Source organism: Primulina eburnea, chromosome 14, assembly GCF_022965805.1.
Source record: "Primulina eburnea isolate SZY01 chromosome 14, ASM2296580v1, whole genome shotgun sequence".
Taxonomy (NCBI): domain Eukaryota; kingdom Viridiplantae; phylum Streptophyta; class Magnoliopsida; order Lamiales; family Gesneriaceae; genus Primulina; species Primulina eburnea.
Window position 1 is genome coordinate 17,104,409 of NC_133114.1, and position 12,945 is coordinate 17,117,353.

A 12,945-nucleotide genomic window follows, 5' to 3' on the forward strand; every position below is an offset into this window, starting at 1 on the left:
CCCAAACTCAAACCTGATTTTTTTAGATTTGAATTGTGTCGGGTTGGTGGGTCATGTCGGATTTTGACACCCCTATGAAAAATATTCCGTTTAGTTACGTTTTTGAAAATATTGTCTAATCCCTCAAAGAGTCCCCCAAATCACTAAAATTTGTGTACTTGTTAAAAATATAACTCGACGAATAAAAATACCCAACCAATGTCTATTTTCAAAAATCATACTTAAAACACCTCATATTATATAATTAAAATTAATTCTTTAATAAAAATATTTTTCCTGATTATCCCCGATCTCTGTTACCCGTTCGAGCGCGAAATGCAACTTAAAACCCTAATGTTTGAAACTTTAAAATACTCATGCAACAACACCTAACTGTTGCGCATTTTCCTACTGCAAGTGTACGGTGTCAAGTTTTAGTACTGGTTAGAGTACAGATATCGATCCCACGAGGAGTGTGTGTAAAATTGTATATCAATTCTTGTAATTAAAATAGTCTCAACTTTATTTAGAGAAATTGAATAAACGGTTGGTTTGGTTGAATGAATTAACTGAAAACAATGAATTAAATAAGTCACCGAATTGAGAAATAATAATGAGAGAAAGTATCTAGAGAAATGATTTCACAAAGTTTCCACGATAATTATTCACAGTTTAATTTATATTCCTGAATTCCAATCAATTAATGGCCAAGAACACTTAGATTGTTTTATTCCCCCTTTCCCAAGTGACGAATAAAGTGTATCTATCAACTTCGATTCAATTATTCCTAATTAGAATCTACGTTTCATAGATAAGTGCAAACAATGTTCTTACTAAGCCTCGCTAAAGTTATACGCCTTCCGAACGCTATAAACATTTAACGATGTGTCTCTAATGATCTATAATCCCAGTCCCTCTCCCGAGTTATAAGATTAATCAAACAACAACAATTTATGGCCAGTAAATTGCAGTGCAGTAAACACAGAGAACACAATTAAACGAAAGCGGAATTCAATCAAATAAATAACGATGTCAAATCATCGTATCCACAGAGTTACGTCATTCTCTAGAATGGAAGTTTAGTTCATCACGAAATCCAAGAGAAACCAATACATATTTGTAGTTCTAGGCATCGACACGCAATAAAATAAAGAGACAAAAGAAAAGATAACAAATCCAAAGCGTCGTCTCTGTCCCCAGATCCGTCGTTCTTCGTAGTTATGATCGATCTTCGCGTGTCGTGCCTTCGTCTCGCCTTCGCTCCGAGTCTTCCTCTGTATTTTCGTCCAAAACGGCGCTTAACCCCCTTCTGACCTAGCGGTGCGCATTATATAGTGATTTCTGGGACGCCGTGCGCGCGGGTGCGCGTGATGTCGCGCTGCTGCGTGCGCTACTGTGTTTGGCCGTGCATGTGTACGCGCGGTTGCGCGTAATCTCGCGCGCCCGCGCGCAATATTCTGTGCATTCGCTTCTTCTGTGCGCGCGCGGGTGCGCGTGATGTCGTGCGGTGGCGCGCGATGTTCTGCTCGGGTGCTTGTCTTTGCGCGCGCGGCTGCGCGCGATGTGGCGCGATGGCGCGCGACTCACTGGTCTTGCATTTGTATGGGTGTGCGCGCGCCTGCGCGTGAAGTGGCGCGGCCGCGCACACACATCTGTCCGGTGATGTGCTCGTGGTCGTGCGCTTCTTGGTCCACTTGGCTTCGTGTTCGCTATTTTCTCCATTCCTGAAATGACAACATAAACAAACCAAAAACGCATAATTCTGTTCGAAACAAGCATAATTCAAAATGGATTTAAATGTAAATTAAGTGCAAATCTTGCACTTATCAAACCCCCCAAACTTAAACTTTTGCTAGTCCCGAGCAAAATAGAATAAAAGCTAATAAATAAATACGCAACTACTAAAGTCATGGATATGCGAAAAGTGATATTGACCTCCGACTCATTTAATTTCATGTAATTCACGATTTCCCAAGAGTCACGTGTGTGTGTGATATGTCAATGTTTGTTTACCCCATCGACTGCTCAAATAGAAGTGTAATGCCCATTCGCCTTACAGAATTAAGAATTCCTCAGTTCAGTTCAACTTACACTTCCTCAAAATATCAATTTGCATTCATAGATCACAAAGGACTTTATCGGTGATTTATCGGCTCCATAGATATTCAACAACAAAAAAAATAAACCAAAGAAGAAATCACACATTGAGATGCTCGCATGCACGTGATTAAAGTTTAACTTGATGACTATGTTTTCAGGTATCCATAGGCTTAACTTGAACAACTTTTCTCCACTAGTATATTGGATAAATGTGACAAGGTTAATAGGTCTTGTAAGCTTGTAGCGTTAGGCCACGGCTCACGGCTACAATAAAAGGTATGGAATTCAAAATTTGAGAGAAATAATCAACTCTTCATCAATTTCACTCTTTTTCATTTTCTTTTTCATTCACCATCCACTTATTGTTTTCTTTTCATTCATATCCTTCATCTCCCTTATATTTTCTTTGATTGAACTTTTTCTCTTTCTTTTTGTCTATTTTCAACTCCCTCTTTGCTCACTTCAATTTTTCTTTTTCTTTTCAAGGAGCTTTTGAATCACTACACCACCAATGAATTTATTTCTCTCAAAATCAGGTAGGAAAATAAGTGTATCGGCTTCATTAGGTAGTTGTTGTGGGATGTAGAATAGATACAAGTGGGGGCTAATTGTATGTCATTGACACACACCACTTGATTTTTAGTAAGCTCAAAATGGGACACTAGGGATATTCCATGTTCATTTGGTAGGCTCGAAGGCTCAACGGTTTCAAAGATCGCCTAAATCATTCCTATGTCACATATTATCCGTATTTCGCCTCAAAAAGTGCTCAAACAAGTTCTAGATTACCGTCAATCCATTAATCATCTCATACAAACTAGTCACATGCAATTTTCAATCAAAATGATATATGAAATAGGTGCACGAATGAAAAGTAAGCATCTCAATTAACTTTTAAGCTCAAAGGGCTACAATTGACAGTAAACAAAGAACACAGGCCCAAGGATGTTATGAAAGACTGCCTAGATCATTTCTAAGTCTGCAAAAGTGTCAATCAATGTCATGCAAGTTTTACCAAGAATCGGGTCTCCCTTATCTATTTAGCTTCATAGGCATGCAACTTGTCTCTAAGCAACAATAGTATCAATAAACACGACAGTGCAAAATATCTGTGACTCCTAGGTTCTCGTGAACACATATAGATCTCATGACCACAATTCAATTTTCATCATCGGCCACACGTTTTACTTATCCATGACTTTCCCTAACAAATATAGAATGCAAAAAGTAAATAGAAACTAAATTAACTACTGAGCAAAATAAAAAAATTCATAAAAATTCCAACAAGCAATTTGTTACCCCCCAAACTTAAAGTATGCATTGTCCTCAATGTATAGAAATGAAAAACATGACAACACATACCTCGCTCCCGAGTGTCAGAACTCGGGGCTCGAATCATCATTCCCAGTATCTTCATCATCTTCGTCCATGTGCTGCGGGTACTGTGGTGGCCAGGCTGGTTGTGGTGGGTAAGGAACATCTTCGGGTCCAGGTGGGAATCGCTGGGCAAGCGCCGATGTGAAATCCATCATGTAGGACATGAAAGTATTAGTGGTTTGTCGGTGTTCGTCCTGCGCTCGACGCTCAGCCCGCGACTCTTGTTCCAGTCGGAACATCCTATCTCGCAAACTAGAACGAGGAATCGATGGTGGTGGTGGTGGATTGCGTGCTCTGGCTCGCTGGTTGTACTCTGTCCTGGCCTCTTGCCGTTCTATTTCGTCTCCAAAGCGCGAACGTTCTACTTCACATACCAAGATTGGGCCTTTGACTTTCAAGACCTGTTCATCTGCGCTCCATTGCACACCGGCATAAAGACATAATGCAGTGATAGAATGTGGGCAAAGGGAGGCTGACGGTCATAAGTCCTGTACCAGCACGCATGATATAACTGTTAATAAGCTTCCCCAAATCCACGGTCCGCCCAGTCATGATGGCGTAAATTAACGCCACTTTGTCTTTTGTAATTTCAGTCTGATGGGAGGAGGGCATGATCCGTGAGAGAATAAAAGATGCCCAACAACGTGGTTTACGGCGTAAATCAGATTTCTTCAAAGTAACTGGGGAGCCCTGATTCAATCGCCACTCTGCACCCTCGATGCCTAAGGTCCTGATAATCTCATCGTAGTTCACATCCCCCATGATCAACTCAATGTACCCGTCATTTTCAAAATCCGACAGATTGTAGATTGCATTAATAGTGGCCGAATCAAAATAGACGAGTTGCCCTCGCACCAAAACTCCGTATTCTTCATGTTTGATTCTCAAATTCGCATAAAATTCACGGACTATGGATATCACAGCGTCTGGCGGAGACTGGGCTATATCCATCCACCCTCATCGCCCGACCTCTCTAATGAATGCACAATCGGGGTATGTCATATCTAGCCCTCTTTCTGGAATAATCGATCTAGACATGGTGCTCTCATATACCCGAAAGGCTTCCTCGTTCCAAAATTTTTGCGCATCGTAGGAACGAGACGAGGAAGCCCCATCCTTTGATTTTTTTCGAGGCGGCATAATTATCAACACTATCCCCACCAATAATCAACAAATAACGAGCACAATGCCACCACAAAGCTTTATTTCTCCGATTAAGCCCAAACAATAGTAAGGTAAAGGAAGTGGTACCCTTGAGCCAAAAATAGAAGATGACACCGGCGGTAGGAGAGAAAAGCGGCGGCGGCGGCTGCTGGGTTGAGAAGCGCTTGCTGTGGTGGTGTGGAGATGATGGGTTGTGTTGGGGCTTGTGTGTGAGGGGTGGTGTATTGTAGAAGTTTGGGAGAAATTTTTGCAAGTGTTGGATGCTTGGATTTATGGAGGAGAGGGTTTTGGAGAGGATTTTGATGGAGGAGGCAGCTGTTCTTGTGGAGAGGAGAGTTTTGTGTGAATGAAATTGTGAGATAGGTTATAAAGGGGGGCTGGTTCGCGGTGCGCGCGGTCGCGCGTGATATGGCGCGGCCGCGCGCTGGCTACTGTCTGCTGCCAATAATTGAGGGCGCGCGCGCTGGCTACTGGCTGTCTTCGATAATCAGGTGCGCGCGGTCGCGCGAGAACTCGCGCTGGGGCGCGATGGCTTCTGTTCTTTATGGTTGATGAGGGCGCGCGCTGGCGTGAGATGTTGCGCTGCCGCGCGCATGCTTCTGGTCTTGCCCTTGGTTCCACGCGCGCTGCTGCGCGAGAAGTTGCGCGGTGGCGTGCATGCGTCTGTTCTTACCACTTTTTTATATATATATATATAAATGATTAACCTGCAAAAATAAAACGATTCAAATTAATACATAAATAGAAGAAATTAAAATTATTAACTAAGAAATAGAATTAAAATAATAAAGCAGAACGAATGCAAAAATAAATAAATGCGAGTTGCCTCCCACACAGCGCTTGGTTTAACGTCATCAGCCCGACGCTCACTAATCATGTTCATGGTGGGTCGTATGATTTCGTGGAAGCCCTGAGTTCTACATTTTTACCATCAACCTCCAAGGTCAGTTTTCCTTGTCTCAAATCAATGATGGCTCCAGCAGTAGCCAAAAATGGTCGCCCGAAAATAGTACGAACATTCTGACTGTTCCCCATGTCAAGCACCACAAAATCTGCTAGAAGCCTTATTTTATCAATCTTAAGTTCAACATCTTCCACAATACCCAGCGGTGTCCTGATCGATCTATCCGCCATCTGTAAGCTTAGTCCTGTGGGTTTCATCCTGCTCAGTCCAAGTTTCTCGTAAAGAGAACTTGGCATTATATTTATGCTCGCTCCTGAGTCACAGATAGCTTTTTCCACTGATTGACCCCCTATTTCACATGGTACGATAAATTCTCCGGGGTCTTGCATCTTCTTCGGAAGGTTTCTTGGGGATGCCAACTCTTCCTGCTCTGCAGACTGACTGTTAGTGTGTAAGGTCTTGAGTTCTTCAAGACTTTTTTTCTTTTGAAATTCAGCCCTTAATTGTAAAAATCTTTGGGGATAGGGAAGTAAAGAAATATCGATGCATTGATCAAAATCAGAACTCATACCTTTCTTACCTCGGTTTCCTTTGCTTGGAGTCTTCTTATCCTCCCGGCTGGGTGTGCAATCAATTTTTTTCTTTTCTCCTTCTATCATCTCAATTTCCTCATGATGTATAAAGATAGCATTTACTTCCCTCATATGTGGATCTGCAGTCTTTTGTACTGCACCTGATGGTTGCGACGTGAGTTGCTTGGTTATCTGCCCAACTTGCGACTCAAGGATTTTCAGGGTAGCACCGATACTCGCCATGTGTGTCTCAAGGTTGTCAAGTCTAGATTCAGTCTTAAACATCCTCTTACCAGATTCAACAACAAAAGTCCCCACTAAATCTTCAAACGATGGCTTTCCTTCTCCATTTGATGTATTGAACCCCGGAGGAGGATTCAACACATTCTTATTGTTTGCATAAGAAAAGTTTTCATGGTTTCTCAAACCAAGGTGATAAGTGTTAGGGGGAGGGTTACCTCTGTAGCCTCCATAGCCACGATTGTTAATGTACTGAGCTTCTTCCACAACTGGCTCTTCCGCAGCAGTTACCAAAGCTACATTAGACGTAGATTGGCCTGGCTTGTTCATCGCTGCAATTTGTGCTGTCAATGCCGAAACCTGTGCAGTCAGTGATCTGATCGGGTCTACGGCATACACTCCAGCTGTTCTCTGTACTCCTGATCTCTCACTTGGCCACTGATAACTGTTGATGGTCATCTGTTCAAGTAATTCATAAGCTTCATCAAGTGTTTTAGAAAAAATAGTACCTCCGGCGGCTGCATCCACATTGCCTCTAGTTGGCCCATCCAGACCATTGTAAAAGAGCTCAATCTGAACCCATTCTGCATATCCATGATTCGGACATTTTCTGAGCAGTTCTTTGTATCTCTCCCAAGCCTCATATAACACTTCAAATTCCCTCTGCCTGAAGTTAGTGATGTCTATTTTCGGCTGAGCAGACTTGGCAGGAGGAAAATACTTTGACAGAAATTTTGTGACCAAATCTGCCCATGTAGTAATACTCCCTAGCGGCAGAGATTGGAGCCAGCTCCTTGCCTGATCCCTGAGAGAAAACGGAAACAAACGCAATCGAATAATTTCGTCAGAAACACCATTAATTTTTACCGTGTCCGTGATCTCTAGAAAAGTCCTGAGATGAAGATGGGGATCTGCTGTGGCTGCACCTCCAAACTGGTTCTGTTGAACCATGTTGATCAGTGCGGGCTTTAGCTCGAAGTTATTAGCAGCAATGGTTCCACGAGCTATTCCAGAATAGTGAGCGTTAATGACTGGGCGGAAATGTTCTCGGATTGGCACCTCTCGTGGGAGCTCGTTCTGATGATCTCTGTTTTCAGCCATTTCTTTAATCTCCTCTCGTCTTGCTTTCCTTAATTTCCTGGCAGTTCTTTCGATTTCAGGATCAAAAACCAGAAAGTCGGGATTTGTATATTTTCGCATGCACTGTAAAACCAGAGAAGATTATAAAATAACAAAGTAAAACAATAAAAAATAAACTCTAAAATAAAGTCAAGTCTACTTGGTAACAATACTGATATAAATTCAAATTTGACACTCCCCGGCAACGGCGCCAAAAACTTGTTGCGCGTTTTCCTACCGCAAGTGTACGGTGTCAAGTTTTAGTACTGGTTAGAGTACAGATATCGATCCCACGAGGAGTGTGTGTAAAATTGTATATCAATTCTTGTAATTAAAATAGTCTCAACTTTATTTAGAGAAATTGAATAAACGGTTGGTTTGGTTGAATGAATTAACTGAAAACAATGAATTAAATAAGTCACCGAATTGAGAGATAATAATGAGAGAAAGTATCTAGAGAAATGATTTCACAAAGTTTCCACGATAATTATTCACAGTTTAATTTATATTCCTGAATTTCAATCAATTAATGGCCCAGAACACTTAGATTGTTTTATTCCCCCTTTCCCAAGTGAAGAATAAAGTGTATCTATCAACTTCGATTCAATTATTCCTAATTAGAATCTATGTATCATAGATAAGTGCAAACAATGTTCTTACTAAGCCTCGCTAAAGTTATACGCCTTCCGAACGGTATAAACATTTAACGATGTGTCTCTAATGATCTATAATCCTAGTCCCTCTCCCGAGTTATAAGATTAATCAAACAACAACAATTTATGGCCAGTAAATTGCAGTGCAGTAAACACAGAGAACACAATTAAACGAAAGCGGAATTCAATCAAATAAATAACGATGTCAAATCATCGTATCCACAGAGTTACGTCATTCTCTAGAATGGAAGTTTAGTTCATCACGAAATCCAAGAGAAACCAATACATATTTGTAGTTCTAGGCATCGACACGCAATAAAATAAAGAGACAAAAGAAAAGATAACAAATCCAAAGCGTCGTCTCTGTCCCCAGATCCGTCGTTCTTCGTAGTTGTGATCGATCTTCGCGTGTCGTGCCTTCGTCTCGCCTTCGCTCCGAGTCTTCCTCTGTATTTTCGTCCAAAACGGTGCTTAACCCCCTTCTGACCTAGCGGTGCGCATTATATAGTGATTTCTGGGACGCCGTGCGCGCGGGTGCGCGTGATGTCGTGTTGCTGCGCGCGCGCTACTGTGTTTGGCCGTGCATGTGTACGCGCGGTTGCGCGTAATCTCGCGCGCCCGCGCGCAATCTTCTGTGCATTCGCTTCTTCTGTGCGCGTGATGTCGCGCGGTGGCGCGCGATGTTCTGCTCGGGTGCTTGTCTTTGCGCGCGCGGTTGCGCGCGATGTGGCGCGATGGCGCGCGACTCACTGGTCTTGCATTTGTATGGGTTTGCGCGCGCCTGCGCGTGAAGTGGCGCGGCCGCGCACACACATCTGTCCGGTGATGTGCTCGTGGTCGTGCGCTTCTTGGTCCACTTGGCTTCGTGTTCGCTATTTTCTCCATTCCTGAAATGACAACATAAACAAACCAAAACCCATAATTCTGTTCGAAACAAGCATAATTCAAAATGGATTTAAATGTAAATTAAGTGCAAATCTTGCATTTATCACTAACCATGCAATATTCATGCATTAAATGCATAAAAATCATTAAACACATATATTTATAAAACCCTAGATTGCATGCAGTCGGGTTACGTAGTTTGAATTTCCTACACCTTATAGTGTGTGTAGGTGTGTGTGTGTGTGTGTGTGAGACTCTTTCAAATATAATTTAAAAAGGTTTCCTAAACACTTAATTAATGAGATTAATTAAGCTTAGCTTTTTAAATAATTAATTAGGTCTATTAAGATTAATAAAATCATTAAGCCTCAAATTACAAGATTTAAAAATATCTATTTCCAAAAAATCTCATGTAAAATACATAATTTCCTAGTTCTTACAATTTAATTTAAATTCGACATTAAAAATGTTAAAATTCTTAAATTATTTCAAATAAATATTTTCTTAACTAAAAGTAAAAATTTAGCTTTTAAATCTTTAACACCTTAATCGTCTCTTGTCCTCCATCCCCGGCCAACCATCGATATTCGTTTGAAAATCTTTAAATTATGCAATCGAGAAAAATTACTCAATTAACATTTAATCATTCAAAATATATCATTCATGGAAATAAAATCATTTAATTAAAATATTTTAGCAATTTAATAATTTTCATGTATGCGGTTTACGTGGACTGATTTTCAGGCGTTACAAACTATATATAGAGAAGAAATTTAGCTGAACAAGAAGGAAATTCCAACTACTGAAAAAAATCAAATATTCTAAGCTTTCATTTGAGCAAAACTCATTCAGTCTAGCACACTTTCAAAGAGTATTGTATTTGATCATTTAAGGATCATCAAGTGTTAAGACAATATCGTAATTTATTACTTTGAATAACAGTTTGGATATTATTTATTATCAGCAGAGATATATTATGTGGGGACCCGGGCTCTAACTCATTTCTTTGGGATTAAATGGATCTTTATTATGAAAAGTGGGTCAAATTTTTGCTTTTAACATTACATCAAATGTTAATAAAACTAAACACAATAGATACTTCTACTTTATTTCATCAAATGTAAATACAAGTCTTGCTATTATACATTCGTACCACTAGTGTTTAAAACAAACTACTATTTACAAGTAGTACAAAGCTAGTAGTCACAACTAGTCCTCTGCTGCGCCCGAAGTCACCACGCTATCACGATCTCATCTCTGTCTCGACCCAGATCCTGCCCCACCTGTTGTTATGCACACATACAGACATAACAACAGCCGAAAACTCCGGTGAGAACAAATCCCAGTATAAACATGTATACATGCATATAATCAATCTAAAACATGAAACATGCTATTATGAATGACATCCATATAAACATGCAATGCGAATAAAACCATGTCTGGACTCGACTCGACTATAACTATAGGGATCTCGGTGTGAATAAGAAGATCTATCACCTACCCTCCCAATCGGGGTGACTGTACGTCTTATTCCTAGACTTCGGCCTGATCTGTATCCACATCTACAATAGGAGACTGATCTTCCCCTAAGCTGTGATATCACCGAACGTCTAGAAGTTTGACTGTTCTGTCAAGACTCCCTATCTTAAATGCAATGAATAACAATCTGTAAACAAAGCATAATCATCTCAAAAGATTTGAATACAAATCTATAAACAAATCACAATCATATTACAAGATAAACAATAAATCTAGTATGTTATTTTGGTTGGGAAACTCAAATGGAATCTCATTTGAGTTGTATCTCCCCAAACAAAACATGCATTATACCTTTCTTACAACAATCTGTGTCGTACTCTAAGTTTCGATGTCGAATCTGTCAACTTCAATCTGAAATAGCAATGTTGATACACATTCTATTAATTTCTAACTCAATTCATTCATATACAAATCAGTAAGCAAGCTGGATACAATTCGACGGTATAACGACGTAGTATAAACAACATAATCTACCTCATAACATATATCAACACTGTATATAATCAACACTGTATAATCCTCAATTTATACAGTATATAATCAACACTATATAATCAACACTATAATCAACACTATATAATCAACACTGTATAATACCTATACAATGTCATTCACTCAATTTATACACTATATAATCAACACTGTATATTTCCCATGTCATTCACTCAATTTATACAGTATATAATCAACACTATAATCAACACTATATAATCAACACTGTATAATACCTCATAACATAGAAATACAATTGGATCGATACCGATCAATCTAATCTCAACATATATCAACACTGTATAATCCTCAATTTATAAACAACATAATCTACCTCATAACATATCAAAATCTACATAATCTCATATACAACCATTCTGAAAACCGTAACAATAGTATACAATAACCGTTCTTCGATCCAATTGTATTTCTACGGTGTCAATAACTTCAAGAACGTATATCTACAAGCATAATACAGTTTCCCCAATATCAATATCTTAAATCATGTAGAAACTGAATCATGCTTACATCCCCTTGTAGCCCTTGACGAGAGGAACTCAAATCTCTATTCGGTATAAAAATCGGATGGCTAAATCTTAAGAAATCTTACCCCAAACCCTTGAAGAAACTTGAGAATTCTTGGAGGAAGTCTAGGTTCTCAGCTGCTGAAATGAGAAAGAATGATTCAGCATACTTCTATATATATATACTTTGCCATGTGTCAACTCAAGAAGAGATGGTGGATTTCTCGCATGCAGCACCGCGGGTGCGCTCATGCTTCGGCATGGTTTTTATTTTTCAAAAATGACGACCGCGGGTGCGGTCTTATTCTTACCGCGGGTGCGGTCACACCACCACAGGTGCGGTCCTGCTTCGAATAAATTTTGCCAACTTTCTGTCTATGCACCGCGGGTGCGGTCTGGGTTGCACCGCAGGTGCGGTGTGGCTTCGGCCTTTCTTGTAAAAATTCCTAATTGTATGACCGCGGGTGCACTCCTGTTCTGGGCGCGGGTGCGGTCTTGTAAAACCCTAATTTCTCATGTTTTTTCTCCTCTCCTTACACGTCATGCATTCTCATATCTTCCGAGTCTCATATTAATGAATACTAATAAATCTCGGACCTTACATTTCTCCCCCTCTAAGAAATGATTTCGCCCTCGAAATCGCAGGCAATTTATCAAAGCATGAACATAAGTAATATAGTCAAGACTGAAAAAGTACTCACATTATGTGAATAATTCGGGATATATTTTTGCCGCATGTCTGTTTCTGTTTCCCAAGTCGCTTCTTCGACGCCATGACGACTCCATTGGACTTTCACTAGCGGAATAGTCTTTGTCCTGAGCTTCTTTTCTTTCCGATCAAGAATTTGTACCGGTTGCTCAACATAACTCAAAGTCTGATCAAGCTCAGCTTCGTCAGGGTGAATGACATGGGAAATATCCGGCATATATCTACGCAACATCGACACATGAAAAACGTCATGTATCCCGGATAACGAAGGAGGAAGAGCAAGTCGATAGGATCGGTCGCCAATCTTCTCTAAGATCTCGTAAGGACCGACGTATCTAAGAGACAACTTCCCACGCTTGTCAAATCTGACAACGCCTCTGAAAGGAGAAATCTTTAGAAATACTCTATCCCCTTGCTCAAATACTAATGGTCTCCGGCTAATGTTGTCGTATTTCGCTTGTCTATCATGTGCCATCTTCATTCTCTTCTGAATGATTTTCACCTTCTCAGTCATGTCTCGAATCATATCCGGCCCAAGTTCTGGTACCTCTGAGATGTCATCCCAGTACAGCGGAGATCTGCACTTCTTGCCATATAAAGCTTCAAACGGTGCCATCTCAATACTTGTTTGATAGCTGTTATTGTAAGAGAATTCACAAAGAGGTAGAGAATCTTGCCAACTAGT

General features: G+C 40.3%; 1 protein-coding gene across 1 annotated transcript; it reads right to left on the reverse strand.

Moving 5' to 3' along the window:
- Nucleotides 1–5,499: 5,499 nt before the first annotated feature.
- Nucleotides 5,500–7,536, reverse strand: LOC140811217 (uncharacterized). Its single transcript, XM_073169087.1, has 2 exons — nucleotides 6,555–7,536; nucleotides 5,500–6,437 (listed from the first exon to the last, which is right to left on the reverse strand). Exons 1-2 carry the CDS (start codon nucleotides 7,534–7,536, stop codon nucleotides 5,500–5,502), a joined length of 1,920 nt encoding a protein of 639 aa, XP_073025188.1.
- Nucleotides 7,537–12,945: the final 5,409 nt, after the last annotated feature.

Bases quoted from the DNA above. Each gene is read 5' to 3' on its own strand.
- LOC140811217 (XM_073169087.1), bottom strand. From the start codon at position 7,536: ATGCGAAAATATACAAATCCCGACTTTCTGGTTTTTGATCCTGAAATC. The intron at 6,438-6,554 runs GTAACCCTCCCC...CAAATGGAGAAG, and splicing joins TGGCTATGGAGGCTACAGAG to GAAAGCCATCGTTTGAAGAT.